General features: G+C 35.4%; 2 protein-coding genes across 2 annotated transcripts; one reads left to right on the top strand and one right to left on the bottom strand.

Annotated features, from left to right (window-relative positions):
- Positions 1-12,541: 12,541 nt before the first annotated feature.
- LOC105557844 lies at positions 12,542-16,388 on the top strand. Its single transcript, XM_012005204.1, has 2 exons — positions 12,542-15,707; positions 15,781-16,388. Exons 1-2 carry the CDS (start codon positions 12,542-12,544, stop codon positions 16,386-16,388), a joined length of 3,774 nt encoding a protein of 1,257 aa, XP_011860594.1.
- A 651-nt stretch (positions 16,389-17,039) lies between these two features.
- LOC105557843 lies at positions 17,040-20,626 on the bottom strand. Its single transcript, XM_012005203.1, has 6 exons — positions 19,868-20,626; positions 19,079-19,657; positions 18,839-18,943; positions 18,057-18,293; positions 17,219-17,957; positions 17,040-17,122 (listed from the first exon to the last, which is right to left on the bottom strand). Exons 1-6 carry the CDS (start codon positions 20,624-20,626, stop codon positions 17,040-17,042), a joined length of 2,502 nt encoding a protein of 833 aa, XP_011860593.1.
- Positions 20,627-20,679: the final 53 nt, after the last annotated feature.

The raw sequence follows: 20,679 nt of genomic DNA, 5'->3' as shown, positions 1-20,679 counted from the left end.
AGTATACATTTAGTAGCGCTTTCTATGAGAGAAATCGTATTATCTATTCCATAAAGCTTTATGAAAGATCCCATTCTTGGACCGGTCTTTTGGCCAAGTAACATTTCATATAATAGCTGAAACCAGTCACGTAAGTTGGTATAATCATATTTTTTTCCAATAGAAAATACCTGAGATTGAATTTCTTCAGCAGTAACAGTTGTAGATAGAGAATGTAAAGTGTCCTTCAAATCTAGTAACGCTTCTCTCTCTTTTGCATTTGGAGTTTTATATGATTTTGTTGGTTTGATAAAATCGTGGTAATACTTTACTGCAAAGTCTGAAAGTCTATCAAGCATTTTATTATTTTCTGGTGTGACGTTCGGTGCATAAGAGGATATAAAACCCCATAGGATCTCTTTGTTTTCAGCATTACAAGCCGCTGCTAGGTTTAAAAGTAGTGAGAAATTTATGCCTGAAGTTTCTATATTAGGAACATTGCCCTGGTGGATATGCCAGGCAGGGTTTGCTTCTGATGGCAATTTTGTCATTAAAGCTTGCTTGCGCTCCTCAAATACATTCGAGTATTCTGCGGTGCTCACCTGCGCTTCTCCTAAAAATTTCTCATTATAACCAGGTTCTGTATGAAATTTACTATTTGTGTTTTCCCCGTTGTTCTCATTATAATGCTTAACAAACTCTAGATACTCATCAGTTGATTTTGGTATCACATCAAAATATAAACGTTTAGCTTTTTTAGGGCTCTGAAAAATGTACAATGCTAAGCTCTCTGTTGGTGCGTAAGTTAACCACTCTTCAATTGAAATGCCATTTCCTCTTGATTTTGATATTTTCTTTCCTTCTTTATCAAGGAAAAGCTCGTAGCAAAACAGAAGTGGTGGCTTTTCTCCAAGTATTTCACATATTTGACTTGAAAGCACAGCAGATGGAGTTAAATCTTTTCCGTGAGCTTCATAATTTACTCCAAATGCGGCCCACCTCATTCCCCAATCAGGTTTCCATTGCAGTTTACATTTTCCTTTTGTCACTGGAACTTCTATTTTTTCCCCGTTTGGGTCTTCATACGTGATTGTTCCTTTATCTGTATTTGTTTCAATTACTGGAACTTGTAAAACTTGGGAAGTTTTTGGACATATCGGCAAGAATGGACTGTAAGTCTGCTGCCTTTCTTCCCGAAATGATGGAAGCATTACGTCCATCACTTTATCATAATTTTTCAGCAGGAGTAAAAGTTTTTCATCGTAAACGCCAGATTTATAACACTCTGTTGCACTCCTAAATTCGTACTCAAATTCAAACAAGTCAAGAAATTTACACAACAACGAATTCATGTGATGACCATAACTCTCATGAGTGCCAAATGGATCGGGTATCATAGTCAATGGTTCATTTAAGTGCTCCCTTAGCATCTCTTGATTTGGCACATTATCTGGTATTTTTCGCAAACCATCCATATCATCTGAAACTGCAATGATTTTGGTTTTTATACCAGGAGCTATTTTTTTTAATGCATTTACAACAACTGTAGTGCGGAAAACCTCTCCAAAGGTTCCTATGTGGGGTAAACCAGAGGGTCCATAACCAGTTTCAAATATTATTTCTTTTTTATTAGGAAACTCTTGCAATATTTTTTCTGCTTCTTGAAATGGCCAACTTGTCATTATCTGGGTTAAATAATGTATCTTAACTTAAAGTGCTACTAGTTTCAATGGATTTTTAATATAATGATATAGTATAGTGTTAGAGCTATTATTAGAAGGTTAAAGATATGTCCACAGGTAGTATACAAACAGATCAATTATTTAAAGGTCTTACAAGACCTGCAATGCTCTTTGGTGTGAGTTATATGTTTGCAATATTAAACGTCCTGATTTGCATGCTAATTTTCATTAATTCAAATGATTTGAGAGTGATTCTCTTAATGTTACCAGGTATACATGGACTTGGCTATATAGCTTCTGCAAAAGAACCGTTGTTTATTGAATTATTTATGGTAAAACTAGGAAAGTGCTCGAAATGTTTAAATCGTTTTTATCATGGAGCCAATTCTTATGATATTGCTTAATGTTGTGTGATGCTGAGGTTTAGGGCTATTCAATCAAAGAGTAAATCTACTCTGAACAGGGAAGTTCACGCTGCTGAATTTATTCCTTATTCTTGCTATTGGAATAGCACAACCTTGATGACAAAAGAAAATTGGTTGGTTAAGGTTATCAAATTAAGTGGCTTTGCATTTGAAACCGCCGATGACGAGGATTTAGTAATACAAAATAATATCAGGAATCAGATGCTCAGAAGCATTTCATCTCCTGCGTTTAGTTTGTATTTTCATACTATCAGACGTAAAAAAAATATTTTTTCTGATGAATTTGCAAGTCAAGGTTTGCCGAATTTTTTCGCTAATCACGTAAATCTAAAATGGAGAGAAAAACACGCAACAAGGCAATCATTTATTAATGACCTATACATTACGATTATCCGTAGAGCGGACACAAAAGGAGTAGAATTTTTGTCATATCTACTAAAAAAATTCGGACATGTAACTTCAAAACATGCTTGGGAAAGTGATATGCGTGCCACGTATGAAGATTTAGAGGAAACGACAAATCGTGTAGTGACAAGCCTTAGGAATTATTCGCCTAAAATCCTTGGAGTAAAAGAAACTCCAGATGGTTTGTTCTGTGAAATAATGGAGTTTCTATCTAGAATTGTAAATTGTGGCTTCGTTACAAATACACTTTTTCCGCTAAGAACTGAAATATCAAAATACTTACCAGTACATAGGTTATTCTTTGGCCGTAAGATGATACAGGTTGTGACTCATAATGGGAGTAAATATGCTGGAATAATTAGTATCAAAGAATATGGAAATCATACTTCTGCAGGAATGCTTGATTCGTTTTTACAACTTCCTTACGAGTTTATAATTACGCAATCTTTTCAATTTATAAACAGGCAAACGGCGATTGGAAAAATGCAGATACAGCAAAATCGAATGATACAGTCTGCAGATAAAGCTATTTCTCAAATAGCAGAAATTTCTCAAGCGCTTGATGACGCAATGAGTGGTAAGATTGCCTTTGGTCAACATCACCTGACTATTTTATGTATAGAAAAAAGTCCTAAATCATTGGATAACGCTCTGTCGTTGGTAGAATCAGAGCTTTCTAATTGCGGTGTTTATCCTGTCCGTGAGAGAGTTAACCTTGAACCAGCATTTTGGGCGCAAATTCCTGGTAATTTCGATTATATAGTGAGAAAAGCTACAATAAGTAGTCTTAATTTGGCTGGATTTGCATCTCAACATAATTATCCTACTGGCAATAAATTCAATAACCACTGGGGAGATGCTGTTACAGTTTTTGACACGACATCTGGTACTCCATTTTTTTTCAACTTTCATATAAGGGATGTTGGACACACTATGATAATTGGCCCAACTGGTGCTGGTAAAACTGTTTTAATGAATTTCTTGTGTGCCCAAGCGATGAAGTTTTCTCCAAGGGTATTCTTTTTTGACAAAGATCGCGGTGCAGAGATTTTCTTAAGAGCACTTGGTGGTATCTATACTGTAATAGAACCAAGAACTAAAACAAATTTTAATCCTTTGCAACTTGATGATACATCTGATAATAGAACATTTTTAATGGAGTGGATAAAGTCTTTAATTTCGGTATACAATGATAAATTTACTTCAGAAGATATTGCACGAATTAATGATGCAATTGAAGGAAATTTTAAATTAAGAAAAGAAGACAGGTTCTTGAGAAACCTTGTACCGTTTTTAGGGCTTGCAGGTCCTGATACTCTAGCTGGAGCAATATCTATGTGGCATGATAATGGTTCTCATGCTGCAATATTTGACAATAAAGAAGATTTGCTAGATTTTTCACGAGCAAGAGTATTTGGTTTTGAGATGGCTAGCTTGCTTAAAGATCCTGTTGCCCTTGGACCAGTATTGATTTATTTATTTCATAGGATTAGTATATCTCTTGATGGCACTCCATCTATTATCGTTCTTGATGAGGCATGGGCATTAATAGATAATCCAGTTTTTGCACCCAAGATAAAAGACTGGTTGAAGGTACTGAGAAAACTAAATGCTTTTGTGATTTTTGCTACTCAGAGTGTTGAGGATGCAAGTAAAAGTGCTATTAGCGATACACTTGTACAACAAACAGCGACACAGATTTTTTTACCAAATCTGAAAGCTACTAGTGTCTATCGGGATGTTTTTATGTTAACTGAACGTGAATATATATTAATTAAGCACACAGATCCAAGCACTAGATTCTTTTTGGTGAAACAAGGAGTTAATGCTGTGGTAGCTAGAATAGACTTAAAAGACCTGGATGATATAATCAACGTATTATCCGGACGTGCAGAAAGTGTTCTATTGTTACACGATATATTAAATGAAGTTGGGGACAACCCAAAAGTATGGTTGCCTATATTTTATCAGAAGGTAAAAAATGTTTAAGACTAAGCTGTCATTGCTATTAATTGCGATATTTTTACTAAATATAGACTTTTTACTCTCATATCCAGTGCTTGCAGATGGAGTAAGTGGTACTGACAAGACAGAATTTGTTAGCAGATTTAATTCTACTGGCAGTTTCAGTCGTGCCTCTAATCCTGACTGTGGAGCGTTTAAGACAGGTGCAGCAATCGCTGGGATAGCAATTGCTATTGGTGCAGTATGGACTGGCGTTATTTTGATCGTCTCTTCTGCTGGTTTATTTACTGCTTTTGTTATTGTTGGAATGATAGCTGCAATTGTTGGGGTTTGGAAGGCAATAGGAGGACTTGTTGTTTGTGAGCATAGTTTTGTTAGACACCCAGTTGCACGTGACCATGATGGAAAATATAAAAACTTTGAATTAAAAGATACAGGTTATAGTGTCCACACAGATAAAAATTATCAAAAAGAAGACGAATATTTTTCTGCATTACAAGGAAAATCAGGAAAAGATGGAAGACAAACAGAAAAAGAGATTTTAGACTCTAACAACTCAGATACTATGAATAACGAATATAGGAATTATTTTTGGCCCAAAAATGGAGTGCAATACAGTGAATATATAGAAGTATGTCATCGAAACCCCTTAACGTTTGGTAATCTTTTTAGTGATATAGACTTTGATGTTAGAGAGAAGGACACTGGATACGTAGATGGGTCATGGTCGCCAAAAGTTGATGGTGAGCTGAAATGTGAAGTTCTTAAAGCTGGGCAAAGCGAAACCATACATGGAGCTACATTCAAAGCAGTGAGAAAAATGGGCAGGTTGTGTGTGGAGCTGGCAAGTGTGAGAATGCTTGGTATCGAAATGACTCCTTGGCCGCAAGAGGTTGATATGGGGTGCACGGAATTACCACCTGACCCGCTTGCTCCTATGTGTGAAGAATCTGTGATGATATTCAAAAACAAGGATGGTACAGGAAAGGAAGAAATTTCTATTGGTAATGATGATAACTATAAAACTACTATCAGAAACAAAGAAAAAGAAGGAAAAATTTTTGTAGGTTACAACAATAAAGGCTGTTTTAGCTCGTATGTCTCTGAAGCTTGCTACAATCAGGCAGGGAGTAAATCATTAGCTCCTCTTCCCATCACTTCTATGATAGTGCAATGCATTAAGGAATCGTTAGATAATTTAGTTGCAGGTATTGATTCAAGTGGCAGTCCACTTAACGATAAAAATGGACATAACAAGGGCAGTTTCTTATCTGTAGCACAGAAAAAGCTAAAAAACACCGTAACTGCTGTCCTAGTTTTGGTTTTGGTACTGTTCTCTATAAAAGCCATGTCTGGTGGAGTGCGTAGTCCGCAAGAAATGTACATGTTGGTTATTAAATTCGCTTTAGTGATTTACTTTACAACAGGCAGTACCATGTCTCATTACTATGGAGAATTAACTCGTCTCTCAAATGGTTTGTCAGAAATAGTGCTGAAAGCTTCATCTGAAAGCAAAGGAATATGTAATTATGAAGCTAATGATTATAAATATAGTACAAGAAATTATAGCTACCTTGCTCCTTGGGATAGGCTTGATTGTAGGATTATATTCTATTTAGGAGCACCTTTAGAAGGGATTGGTGGCAAAATTGGTACTGGAGGTGTTGCAACGTTAGCAGTCTTGCTTGGTGCTGCCCCTGTCTTGTTAGTTGCAGGTTCGATAATCGGTATTATTTTTGCTGGTGGACAAATTTTAGTAGCTCTTGTCTGTATATTTATGGCCATTCTGATGATGATGGTTATTTTGTGGCTGTGCTATGTGTTTATTTTATCTCTAGTTGCTTTAAGTGTAATCATCATTTTATCACCTTTGTTTATTCCTATGGTTTTATTTCAACACACCAAAGGATATTTTGATGGCTGGGTAAAAGAATTAATCACCTATAGCTTATACCCTGTTATGCTTTTTGCGTTTTTGTCCTTTATGTTCATAGCATGTGATAAAATTTATTTTAAAAATTTGAACTTTGAGTCGGACAAGGAATATGAGGATAAAATAAAAGCCTCGGGTGGTAGCAAAAAACAATGGTTTAAATTGAAAGATGGAGAATGTAATAACAATGAAACTACTCTAGCATGTATGATGCAAAACTATAGCTTTAAAAAAAGCAGCATACTTGGTCTATTCGACTTTACATACATGGAGTTTGGCAGCTCTCTCATCGGAGAATTATTAAAATTGTGTCTAGTGTTATTTCTCTTTTACCACTTTTTAAACATTCTGCCTAGCATGGCTGCTGAACTTGCTGGTAACTATAGAGCAGCACTTGGCTCAGGTCATACACCTGGACAAATGGTGGGCAAAGCTTTATCTGCTGCCAAAACTGCTACTGGTGCTGTTGGTCAAGCGGCTGCTGCGGCTGTCAAGAAGGCAAGAGGTACTGGTGGAGGAGGTGGAAATAGTGGTAAAGGTTCCAGCGAAAAGATTAACTAAGGTGGCGGTGATGCTAGTTAAGGTAAGTAACAGATGCTTAAACGTTTAAGTAACCAAAACTTGGGTAAGTTATGCATAAGTTTTGTGGTGCTTTTTTTATTGTCTGGATGCGGGGAGGATCACTGTATTAAGCCAGAAAATTTATCAGGTTTGCGTGAAAAACTAGATATAGTGTCAACAGAGCAGAAGTGGGTTGATTCCGGTGTTAATATCTCAGATAGAATAAGAGTAACAGAGATTGACATAGTGTCTAGTAAGGTTAATTTTTGTCCTAAGCAGTACGCAGATTTTGCAATTGGGCCTGGGAGAAATGATGTTACATTACCATTTGCACTTGAAGCCGGTGATTCGATAAGCTTTAGTGTGATTGGAAGTAAAGTGTGTAAAGATAAAGAGAGTGAGACAAAAATCAGGTATTTGAAAATCGACGAAAAGTGTAGCGAGCAAGAAATGGAACATTTTGCACATGTTTTAAATCAAGAGAAATGCCAAGGTGGCAAGGATGGGATATGCCCTAATAAATATATAATAGGTGATGCGCAATGGTTGAGTGGAAGAGAGTACTGGTTTTCGAAGTTAGATCAAGATGAAAGAAAAAAGGAAATTGAAAATATTATTAACTCTATAAAACGACAAGGAAAAGATATAGACTGCAGCTCGCTTTCAAGTAGTCAGAAAAGCAAAATAGATACGTACCTTTTAAACCTTGCATGTAAAAATACATGTTATTATTCTGGTCAAAATTGTGTTCAGATTGAGTCTAATACTATAGATGGTGGCAGTGTGGCCAGAGACCTTGCTAACGCTTTAGCTGTTGGTAACGATGAAGCAAGTAAAGGAAAAGCTATCGAGGAGGCTGTGGATGGTATAAGAGAAAAGGGAGTAAGGACTTACATTCCATCATTGGTAGTGTCAATGCAGAAAGAAAATTTTGAATATATGCAAGACAATACATGGACTAACTATGATTATGAAGTGGAGAAGGATCACTCCCAAGGTGAGAATTTAACTTTCACCTTTAATACTAAAGGCAAGGGTGGTTTCAATATAAGAGTAATAAAGAACCACAGTCTAGAAAATAGTTTATATATAAGCGTTTCTGATAAATTCCCTGAGCATAACCCTGATGAAACCCAGGGAGATATACCTGTGGATATTAGCAAAGTTCATGACGTTCAATACATGGAAAGCTTAAAAGAAAAGTTAAAAGACAAAACAGGCACCATATATTACGGAATAAGAGACCACGGCTGCGATTACAAAAATGAAGGTCAGTTTAGCATTAACCTCACAACTAAAGAGCCACCTACAAGAACTTTTAGTGCAATCTATAATTTTTTTGACGAAAAAGTAAAAACTGCATTTTTTGGTTCCAGCTATAAAGACCCCAACGCGATTCACTCTGATACTAGTCCTGTAAAGTCTCTTTACGAAAGTTTTATAAAATCAAGCAGAACAAACACCATTAGATCTACGATAATATCGCTGTTAGTATTATACATAATCTTATATACCCTTTACTACTTTTTTGGATTAACTCATATTTCTATATATGAGTTTCTAATTATATGCGTAAAGATAGGAGTTATTACCCAGCTGCTGCAGGACAACAGTTGGAATTTTTTTTATAACAATGCATTTTCTATTTTTATTAACACCCCAAAACAGTTAATAGAAATAGCAAATTTCAGAGGCACTACTTCAAATGTTTTTGAGTTTCTTGACTTGCCGTTAAATAGATTTCTGTCATCGCATTCAGTATTGTTAATAGTATCTCTTATATTTTCTGGCCCTTTGGGCATTGTATCTTTTTGCTTGGTGATTTGGGGTTTAATCACAGTGTGCTTATCTATTTTTAATGCTTTATTTTCTTTTATTACATCTATAGCAATAGTTGCGTTATTGCTTTCTTTAACACCTATTTTTATTATTTGTCTTTTATTTGCGCATACTAGGCAGATGTTCCACAACTGGGTTAAAAATTTAGCAAGATTTGCGATTCATCCAGTAGTGCTTTTAATTTTTATATCACTGATAAGTCAGGTTATGGATTATATCATATATTCAGTATTTGATTTTGAAGTCTGCTCTACGTGTATACTTAGTATTAACCTAAAGATTTTTAACCCTTGTATCTTCTATGGTTATGCTTCCAAATATACACCTAATATTACCGCTATGATGGCTTTTGTTATTTTGGGACACGCTATGAAGGCTTTAGTTAAAGCCTCTTCTGCAGTATCTGACACATTGTTTGGTGTTTATGTGCAAAACGAACCTGGAAAACAATATCAACAAAGCTTGCTGGGAATAGTAGGGTTAGATAAAGAAAGCGTTCAAAGAAGACATGGAGGAGGGGGTTCTTCTCAACAGTCAGGTGCATCAAGACCTCAAATACCGCAAAGGGCTCAAGGACCTCAAGGACCTAAGATACCTACAGGAGGCCCACAATGATAAGTAAAAGATTACTATTATTGATACTGTGTCTTGCAATCACTGGTTGCACTATGGATTGTGTTGAGCCTGGGTTGCAGAGCAGAAACATCAGCGTTAATGTGGATGTTCCAGTTCATAAAGCAGATGAAGGAGTTAAAATTCATTGGGTTGATTCTGGTCAGATAATTAGCAAGGATGAGGAAATCAAATTCACCCTCGATGGATCAGTAAATTTTTGCCCTTTTAAAAAAGACAAAAATCCAAGGGAAGTACTTGTGCCAGCTAGCTTTTGTGCTGATGGCTCAGAACCAAATTATAGTAAAGCTGCAAATATTAACGATGTGCCTAATAATTATGGCGTTGATGAAAAAGGCGTAAATGAAAACGAATTATGCAGCAGTAAAGGATTTGGCAGCAATAGACGTTATGTAGACACTGGAATAAAAGCAAGTCCTGGTGACAGGTTAAGCTTTAGCTTAGTTCCCAGAAAAATAATAATTGATTATGACAATCCAGGAGGGAAAGGTATCAGCTTTGATGACAATTGTTATAGAGCTGAAGAAGGAGGTGAAAAAGTGTCAGAAAGTGAAATATTGAATGTTAGCAAGCAAGAGGGAGAGGAATTTTTTTGTGAGGGCAAGGATGGAAAGAGAAATAAAATAAAATTTTTACCTCTTGATAAAACAAAAGCAAAGGAAAGCAAAGTGCTAGTTGGCAATGGGTATACCCCATATGATAATAAGGTACATTTTAATAAAGGTTATATTCAAGATAATAAACCATGGAGATATGGTTCACTACTTGATTTACGCCGCGCTAAAATAGGATTGAACGAATTATGTGATGGAAAAAACTGTGATTTTAACGAGGTGAAAAAGTATAGCTCTTATGAGCTTAACTGCTACTATCAGAATGTGTGCTATACCGAAAAGGGTATATGGGATTATGGTTTAGGTCAAGCAGGAGAACGGAACTGTGTCTCCTCTATAAGGTATAAGAAGTACGATAAAGGAAATACATGTGATATGTATTCTTATCTAAAAAAAATGGAAGAGAATGTTAAAGCAGGTGGTTTTACTGAAGATGATAAATCTTGGGCTGAGGCTCTTGTTGCAAAAATTGGTGATCTTGATGATCAAGATACTGCTAAAGGTATTCAATGTCTTCCAGATAATGAAATAGGTCCAAGAAGAGGTAATGTGTGTTCGAAAATTAGTGACAATTTCGAGGATTTTTCTCTGAAATTAAATAGTGACTATGCAGTAAATGACAATGTAAAATATGGTAGTAGTGTGATGCTTGCTATAGCAGATTATGGTCACTATAAAGCTAATAGAGGTGGGTACCATGTTAAAGTGACTAGATCGTGTGAATATATCAATGGCGAAAAACTGTATGTGTATTTGGGTGATGAGCCACCTAAAGATTTGCATGGTGTGGGAACTAATGATTTCAAAGTGGTAGGGGTGAGAGAAAGAGTAAACGGAAAAGATGAGTACACCATATTAGATGTAATAAGCGGAAAACACTTTCAGAACGAAGAATCTAAGAAGATATATTTTGGTATTGATGTAAGCAACGTAGAGAAAGATGACATTACGGACAAAAGCAAATATTACGAAAACAATAAGTATAGTGTAACTTTATTTGTTAAAAGAAAAATTAATGATTTTATTTCATCGAATGTAAACGGGATATTTAAATTTATAAAAGAAGAAGTAATTGGGGACAGCGTTAAAGATTCATACAAAGGATATGCAAGAGGTCTTCTTCAAGGAGTAAGAGCTTTGCTTACTCTATACGTGATATTTACTGTTGTTGGCTATATGCTTGGAACAATACAGCTAAGTAAATTTGATTTCATTGTAAGAATGTTCAAGATAGCATTTATAGCTTTTGCCTTTAGCGATAGAAGCTGGGAACTCTTTGGTACAACTTTATCCAGACTTTTTGTAGATGGTAGTACTTATTTAGTTGATAGCTTTTCTGGCTATATAGGGGAAGGGGGGAGAAAATTTGCATTCTTAGACTTAACAGCAGGAGTATTATTCACAGGAGAAACATGGCTGAAGTTTTTATCATTAATGCTCTCTGGTCCTTTTGGTTTTATTGCTTTTTTGGTAATACTCTACGCTACTTTTATGTTCTTAAAATGCATTATTAGCGCTACATTGAAATATGTAATATCTACTGTTTTAGTAGCGTTTTTATTGTCGTTAACACCTTTGTTTATCGTGTTTATTTTATTTCAACAGACTAAGTCCTTGTTTGATAACTGGATAAAAACACTGGCTCATGTTGCAGTACAACCAGTCATTATATTTTCATCCCTGTCCCTCTTAAACCAATTGATGTATTCAGTTTTATACAATCTCACGAATTTTTCTGCATGCTATCAATGTTTAATTAGTATCAATTTCTTATCATATGATTTCTGTCTCATGAAATCAATACTACCTCTTGGATATGGCCCTAGCACTAGCGTTGATGTTGCACTCAGTACCGGAGAAAGAACTGGCGGGCACTTTGCAGCATTACCTATAGATCTAGTCCAGGCACTAATATACTTCATTATTGCCAAAGCAATGGAAGCTTTCGTTGATGTATCAGAAGCTATGGCACAAGCAATATTCGGTTCTGGTTGGGGAGTTGCTGGCAGTGTTGGTCAAGTTGCCACAAGCGCATCACAATCTATACTGTCGGCTGTTGGCCTTGATAATAAGACCCAAGGTATGATACAGAACATTAGGCAACAAGTGGGTAAAGATCGGACGGAAGTTGACGTGAAGGATAATTCCATGAGCCCTAAATCTAAAATACCAGAACAATCAGGTAAGCAAGAAGGTCCTGATAAAAAGGAGAAGGGGAGCTCTCAACCTGAAGCACCAAAACAATCAGGTAAGCAAAAAAATCCTGATGAAACAATAAGAAGTGATCCTAGTGATAAAGCTAAAAACAAGGAAGGAAATGAAGAGGGGTAAGATATGAATGATGTTATGGAGTAACTAATTAAAAAGATATTTTAAGTAAAGTTTTAGAAATTTATTTCTATATTTGGAAAAAGTTTAGATATGCAATCACGCTTAGGCAAATGTTGGTTTAGGGTATTACTTCTTGCAGCTTACGTGCTGATCATAGGTTGTAGTAAGAACGATATGCCTTTTCCAAGGTGCATATCTGCTGACTATTTCGGTCCTAAACCTATTGCAGTAAGCGCTCATTTTTCAAGCGACCACGGTGCTTTTATTCCAGAAGATGGAGAAGTTGTTGATCCTGAAACTGGAGAAATTAATTATGGTTTCCACCATAACCAGGTGGTGAAGTGGAAAGATACTGGATTAGAAACCAATGGAGATAGCTTAATAGTGCGAGTTAATGGTGCATGGACATCTTGGAGTAATAATAACAAGAAGGAATCTAAAAAAGGCAGTTATACCTTACAAAGCTTGGAGCAGTTAAAATATGCAACTAAATTTGAAGGCAAGTCAGGTGATAATAGTCTACCTGACTTTCACTTAGTTTGTAATGATTACAAACCTAGCATACAAAAATTTTCAAGTAAGCCTAATGCAAGTTGCACTGTAAATTGCAAGTGCATTAATGAAGATGATAGCGCAAATACAGTATCACGTGGTGCTCCATGTTGGTTTACCAATGGTCATGGTGCTTATCTTTTATTTCAAAGGCCTGATGACGATAGTCCTAACAAAGATTTGAAATCTATGCGTAATCCTGAATCTCTCACTGTACATCTAGGTTACAACTCCGTGGCAGAAGATGGAAGCGGTCTTTTTACTTTAGACAGAAATAGCACTAGATTAAAAGACAGAAATTGTAATACGGTGAAGTTAGAAAAAGGATGGAAAATATATGTAAAAATATTAGATAGATATTACTTAGATAATGTAGGTGGCTACTCCTTTGATTTTTTGGGTGGAGTGCAGCAGCCAAGTAACTCCGGATTTTTTGATTATATTTATCACTACCTAAAATGTGTGTTATTAATCAACAAGAATTGTGAAAAACATTTTGACAGTAACGACCCTGCAGCTGCACAAGCTATGTTTCAAAACATAGCTGAAAAAAGTACGAGCTTTCACAATTTTGTTCTTTCCTTGCTTGTTCTATTTGTAATGATTTCATCGCTTCTTTATCTTTTTGGCATGATACGAGAAACTAAGCATGATATGCTCATCAGAATGATGAAAATCACTCTAGTAATAGTGCTTATATCTCCTGGAAGTTTTAGATTTTTCTATGATCATTTTCTCGTTTTATTCATCAAAGGCCTTGAACAATTGATAAGCATAATTACTAATTTTGCTCCCAACATGAACAACGGAAGTATTGCTCAAGGAGATGAAGCTAAGTTGTTTAGCTTCATGGAGGACATGTTCAATAAGTTTTTTGCTTATTCTGTTTGGAAAAAGTTTGCAGCGTTTTTACATTACCAAATGTGGGCAAGCCTCCTTATGATACCAGCAATTTTCATAGGAATTGTTTTATATCTTCTGCTATGTTTATATGCTTACATAATATTTCTCTCTGGCTTTATGGGTATAGCTTTTCTTATAGCTATCATGCCATTGTTCCTGATCTCTATTTTATTTTCACCGCTGAAAAGTCTGTTTGATGGGTGGATAAAATTCTGTATTAGTTTTTGCTTGCAATCGATCATGATATTTACTCTGCTGTCATTGCTGGCTGCAATTATAATGAACACCTTTTATAGGCAATTAGGTTTTACTGTATGCTACAATAAATGGTTTGAGGTAAGGTTATGTGCTCCAAAATCGGTGTTTGGTGGTTTTTGTATCATTGATAAGCAGTACTTTGGTTGGACCCCAGGGCAAATTTTTGTACCTTACACTATCGGAGAAGCTTCTCCACTTAACATAGATAAAAGCATAGAAGGCATAGAAAAGATAAGCAGAGAAGATGGTACAATAAAGTTTACTGGAGGCGCTGGATATATCCCTCTTCCACCGGATTATATTGAAAAAGGTTTTCGTTATATAGATTACCCTTTCTTTAATCCAATTCCTGGCACTAAAAATAATCCAGCAGACCATTATATAGCAGAGAGTGATATGGTAGTAGATAATAGCTGTAGTGCGAAAGATTTAGTGCGTTTAACAAATAGTTTATCCCATGCGTCAGAAAAGGCTGATATCCTATTGTTAATCAACAACATAGACAAAAAGATGGGTAGTATGGATAGTGAAATAACAAAGCACTACTGTCAATCTACACAAGATGTAACCGAATGCAACAATTATCGAAAGATGATAAATGATTATAAAAAAGGTATCATAGGACCAGATCTGAAAAGAGAGATAAAGTCTTTAGTGCAGAAAGTAGTAGAACGACGGGGTTGTAGAGTACTGAAACTTCATGATTTATATAAGGATCCCAACAGTGAATACTGCCAGAAATGTAAAGATTGTGAGAATTGCAAAAATTATCAAGATAATAGCGATTACCAAAGGGTGCAAGATATACAGAGAGGTTATTTAATCAATGCAGGGGAAATCTTTGTATTATTCTTGCTTTCATTTTTAATGTTCTCCCTGCGCGAGCTCGTACAACAAATGGGCTCAAGTATTGCCGGTGGTGGATACAGCGTTTACAATATATCTAGAATGTATGAAGGAGGTGGTATATTATCTCAGATCCCGTTACCTAAATTTTTTGAAAAGATTGGTGTAACTAATTTAATGGGGTTAATTTCTCTACCTAAGCATCTGTTGCAAGGTGCTATTGGTGGAGGACTTGAGTCTCTAGGTCAATTTGCTACTGGGCTACCTAATCAATTAGCTGGAGGTGCAGCTAATCTAGTGGGCAGGATACCAGGAGTTGGAGGTGTGCTAAAACATGCTATTAATGTGCCACGTAAATTTGTAAGTGCCACTATTGAAGCAACAAAATTTCTAACTTCGCCTAAAAATGATGTTGATAAGCTTGAAGAAAAAATTTACAGAGCATTTGGAGTTGATAAAGAAGATATTGCACATAGAAGGATTAACAGATATTTGGAATATTATAAAGGATACGTGGGATCACACTTGGGCTATACGATAGAAGATGCTATGAAGTTTACTTGGAAGCATGGCCTTGATTCCGTAGGGAAGCATGGCTATGATCATAACCTACTCTATAGGGCGAAAGAATATAGACGGGAATTCCTTGAAAGGCTTCATGATTATACCATTGGGCGTAAGAGAGAACCAGAGAGATATAAGGATGAGGGTAGTAACAATCAATCAAGTGTGCCAGATCCAAAACAAGGCGAGAGCCAACCAAATGAATCAATAAAAAGAGGTGTACCGAATGAGCCAAGAAAAAGAAGAGGGGATGAGGGCAACAATGAAGAATGATAAAAAAAATTTCGAAGGTCTTGGTTACTATAAATTGCAACAAGACGATAATGGCAATATAAAGTTAAATGACTATGATGACATCTTGAATGCGCGCAGAGCAAGAGTGGATCTATTATTAGATAATACATTGCCAGATAACAACATCGACTTCGTTAAATTGAATAAAGCTTTGAGTGAGAAATTTATAGATAATCATGAGTTGTTATCCGAATTTGATAAGGAAGATAAAGAAATTGCGCAAGAAGAACTTAAGGTGTTTAGTATTTTAGAAAGCCTTGAAGACCTTGAAAACGTGAAAAGTGAAGATTTATTAGAGGTTAGCTTATTACTATCGGATCTTAGCTTTATAGAGAGAAATGTTGTACTGAATACCGATCAGAATTCTGATCTCGCAAAGTTTAAAAGTCTATTTATTGAAAAAAAATCATCTGGTAAAGAATATAGTGATGAAGAATGTAAAGATTTCCTTGATGATATAGATAGAATCAATACTATAATTAAGTTAGAGTTAGAAAGCAGAATTGAAAGGATGAATCACGATGAAAAAAATGATTATGGTGATTTACAAGATGAGATTGGTCAAGAAATGAATGCAGCAGATAAATCAAAGAAAAACAATTAATTTTCTCGCAAGTGATTCTGATAACTTTTCCCTATTAAACTGCTAAAGCCATATTGACATTGATCATATAATATTAAATAATTAGTTACTTTGGAGGTTATTTAGTATGCTGCGTATTATTGCGGGAAAATATCGCGGAAGAAAAATAGCCACAGGTAAGCATTTAGCTGCACGACCAACTATGAGTGTTGTCCGAGAAGCAATATTTAGTATACTTTCCTCAAGAAAACCTATTTATAACTTGAATGTACTTGATTTATTCTGCGGAAGTGGCTCTTTTTCATTTGAAGCGCTTTCTCGCGGCGTTAAGCATGCATTCATGGTGGATTCAGATTATTACAATTTGCAACTGCCTAAAAAAACAGCAGAAGATTTTGGAATTACGGACAATGTCACGCTAATTTGTTGCAGTGCTAACAAATTGCCACAACCTATCTCAAAATGCGACATAGTTTTTACAGACCCGCCTTACAATAGCAATCTGGTTGAATCAACTTTAGATGGATTAGCTCACTCAGGCTGGTTAAGTAATGATGCATTGATAATTCTAGAGATTAGAAAAAATGAAGGTTTTGAGTGCAATAAAAACTTCAGTATAATCTTGGAACGTACCTACGGTATAGCAAGAATAATTTTTCTTTCTCTATTAACTTAAACTTGCATATACCTTTCATTGATGGGTTTCAGTTCTATTTCTGTCAATTTTCCAAAGAAACCACTTTTTCTGTACTTCTCTAGATCAAAATTTTTATTAAATTCATAGTCTATTAAATATTCACGTGCTTCTTCAATAAATTTATTTTCTTTTTCTTCATACTTTTTTATACTACCGTTATCTTCATGATAAACTAAATGTTCTTTGTGATCAGCATGAATATTTTTGTTCTTACACTCCGTGTTTCGAGGATCGTGTTCAAGTACTATATTCCATCTAAACCGTTCAGATGTGGATGAATCTGGAAGTTTACCAACGAGTTGTGCTTCCTGTGGAATTACAGTATCACCTTTTCTACCAACAATCAATACAGGACATTTTGTATTCTCTATAATCTCTCGTGAATTAAATTCCAATCCGCAACGACTAAACCAAAAATTCAAGAATTTTGCAGGAAGCCATCTCATGAAAGAATTCCCTATCCCATGAGGAAAGTTATTAGTTGCATCTTTAAGTGAGCTATAAGAGTTACTATGAATTAGCGTTAAATAAATCCCTTGTTTTTCAAATCTCCTTAAAACTTCTGCTGCAATTCCTCCTCCAAGAGAGTTAGTATCCAAAATTATATCGTTCGGATGCACACCTTTTACAAGTAACATGTTTACCATTGCCATTCCAGCTTGAACCAATTTTTCACCGTTTGTTAGAAATTCATATAGCGCTACAATTTTCTTTCTTTCCAAGAGGAACTCTACAATATCTTCTATATCTTTATTTTCTCCTAACTCTTGATCGTGAGCTTCTGCATCCATTTCCTTATCGTCACCTACAAGTTCTTTTTTGTAACGCTTTATCCACTCAGGGCTGACTTCATTTTCCAAAAAGCTTTTGATTCTATGTACAACGAACCTTTTCTTAACAAAGTCAAAAAGCATCCATAGGCAAAATACGATAAAACATATGGTAGCCAAAATTGATAGAACTACTGATGCAAAAGCTAATCCTGTAAGTACCTTTTTTGATTTTTGATTCTGGTATGCCAAGTATAACGATACAATAGAAGCAGTGGACAATATAGCAAAACATAACCATAGTGATACTATTCTCCTATTGAATTTTTTTCCTTCGGCATTTAATTCTTTTTGAAAGAATTCTGGATTAACAATTCTAGAGAAATAGGGATAGTCAAAATAATGCTTAACTAACTTACTTTCTTGCCCATTAGGTGCACCTTTACCAAGTGCATTAACCTTAATACACCCAAGTACTCCAAAAAAGTTTATTATATGTTTCGTATTTTCTTTTGGTTTTATATTACCATTGGTACGATAAATAACTTTCATTTTATTGTTAATAAATATTAAGCTATTTTAACATAAAGATCAAAAAAACCAAGAGAATATAAATATGAATAACCAGTATGATGAAAAGCTTATAAGAAATTTCCTATGATTCCTTTTAAGCGAGTTTTGAATTTTTGAAATGTCATGACATTGTTGATACGGTTATCAAGAAACGATAAAGTATCTACAAAATCTTCTGAATAATCATTGATAAAAAAAAGTATCGTACTTAAGTACACTCCAGCTAATATTGCTCTTTTTGTATAGTAGTTAAAATCTGTTGATTGATCATGAATGCCATACCAAATCGCACTAATAGTTCTGTATAAAAGTTTACTAGCAAAATATGTATTTTTTGGTGATACGGAGAATGATAAAACATTTTTTAAAAGTTCTCTATAATTCGGTAGCTTAGCGTAGTTTGAAAGGCGTATTTGAATAGCTAACTTTACTCGCTCTCGCACTTTCATATCTTCTAAATTGGAATTTCTTAGTTCAGCTTCCATTGAGCTATTTAAGTCCTCTGCTATGTGCTCCAAAGCGCCATATATTCCATTCTGAAATTTGCAAAAGCTATTAGCTAGATTAAGGTCAGTGCACACCTTTAATAGGGTTTCATCGCTTATCCCTTCAAATGGAATAACCCTAATTAGCTTATCTATTATTAACTTTTGTTCCACGCAACATTATACTAAACAGCATGTGTGATTGTACCTGAGATTTTCAAACATTCTACAAAATGCTTCACCACGTTCCTCGAAATTTTTCCATTGATCAAAAGAAGCACACGCGGGAGAAAGTAATATTGTTACTTCTTCTGTGCTATTTAAGGCCTCTTCAAAAGCCAATCTGAATGCATCTTCTAGATTGCAACATTTAACATAATCTACTTTATTCTCCATAACATTTGCAAAAGCTTCGGTTGATTCTCCAATAAGAAAAGCTTTTCTAACCCTTGTAAAATGCTTGCTTAATGATTCTATTCCACCTTTTTTGCTTCTTCCACCAACGATCCAATTTATGTTTTCATAAGATAAGATCGCCTTTTCGCTCGATTTTGCATTAGTTGCTTTGCTATCGTTCACGAAAAACACATTTCTTATTTTGCCAAGCAGTTCATTCCTATGCCTCAGTCCTGAAAAGGACTTGATTCCATTGATAATAGTGTTGCTATCTACTCCAAGTACCTTACATACGGCATATGTGGCTGCTATGTTTTCTGCGTTGGATATTAGGTTTATTTTCACGTCGCTTACTGATAAGCTATGATTCTCTAGTTTTAACAAGATCTTCTGAATCCCAGTGCCCCTTTTGTCATCCGAGTAGCTGACACTGGGATCCAGATAATTTCGATCTATACCAGTAATCTGTTCACTATAATCAAGCAAATTGTTACCTGCCAATGATATTAGATCTCTTGCACCACCCTCTGTCATCTGAGTAGTTGGCAATGGTTTTTCTTTTCTGGATTCCAGCGTCACGCGCTGGAATGACATCGGGGAATATGTTACTGAGATTGGAATTTTGTTTCCAGTGAATTTGTTGAATATGTCAGCAGTAATCTCATTGTCACATCCTATTACGGCAACCTCACTACCGTTTATCAGTTTTAATTTAGTTGCTATGTAGTTCTCCATACTTCCATGCCTATCTATGTGATCTGGTGTAATATTGAGCAGTGCTGAAATGTCCACGTTAATTTCATTCATCAACTCCAATTGAAAAGAAGAAAATTCAATTACATAAATTTCTGCATCTCTTTCTAGATCCAAAACAGGAACGCCTAAATTTCCACCAATAGCTACTTTTTTCCCTGCAGATTTTAATATGTGCCCTATTAGTGATGTAGTGGTTGATTTACCATTTGTTCCTGTGACGCCTATTACCTTCTGGTTCGTAGTTTTAGCTTCAAGAAATAGCTCAATGTCTGATTTTATTTTGCAATCAAATCTCCTTGCAAGTTTTACTATCCAATGTGGCTCTGTTGGCACTCCAGGGCTTAAAACCAATGCACTGATCTCATGCCAATTGTATTCCTTGGGATGAATAAAATTACATTTTTTATACATCATTTTTGTATTTGCTATTTGCTCTTCATGATCATCCCATGCATATATTCTTGCACCACTCTTTATTAGAGCGTTAATGGCGGATAAACCAGTTTTACCAAGACCAAAAACCGCGACGTTTTGATTTTTGTATTTGTTTAGTTGCACTGCTAGATAACTTATGCGAACCATTTTATAAAGATATCATACAAACTACAACAGACTTCTTGCATAGGTAACAACTG

The sequence above is a fragment of the Vollenhovia emeryi genome, unplaced genomic scaffold (assembly GCF_000949405.1).
Source record: "Vollenhovia emeryi isolate VEMERY1.0 unplaced genomic scaffold, V.emery_V1.0 DF939412.1, whole genome shotgun sequence".
Classification (NCBI taxonomy): Eukaryota; Metazoa; Arthropoda; class Insecta; order Hymenoptera; family Formicidae; genus Vollenhovia; species Vollenhovia emeryi.
This window is presented reverse-complemented; position numbering and strand designations above follow the sequence as displayed.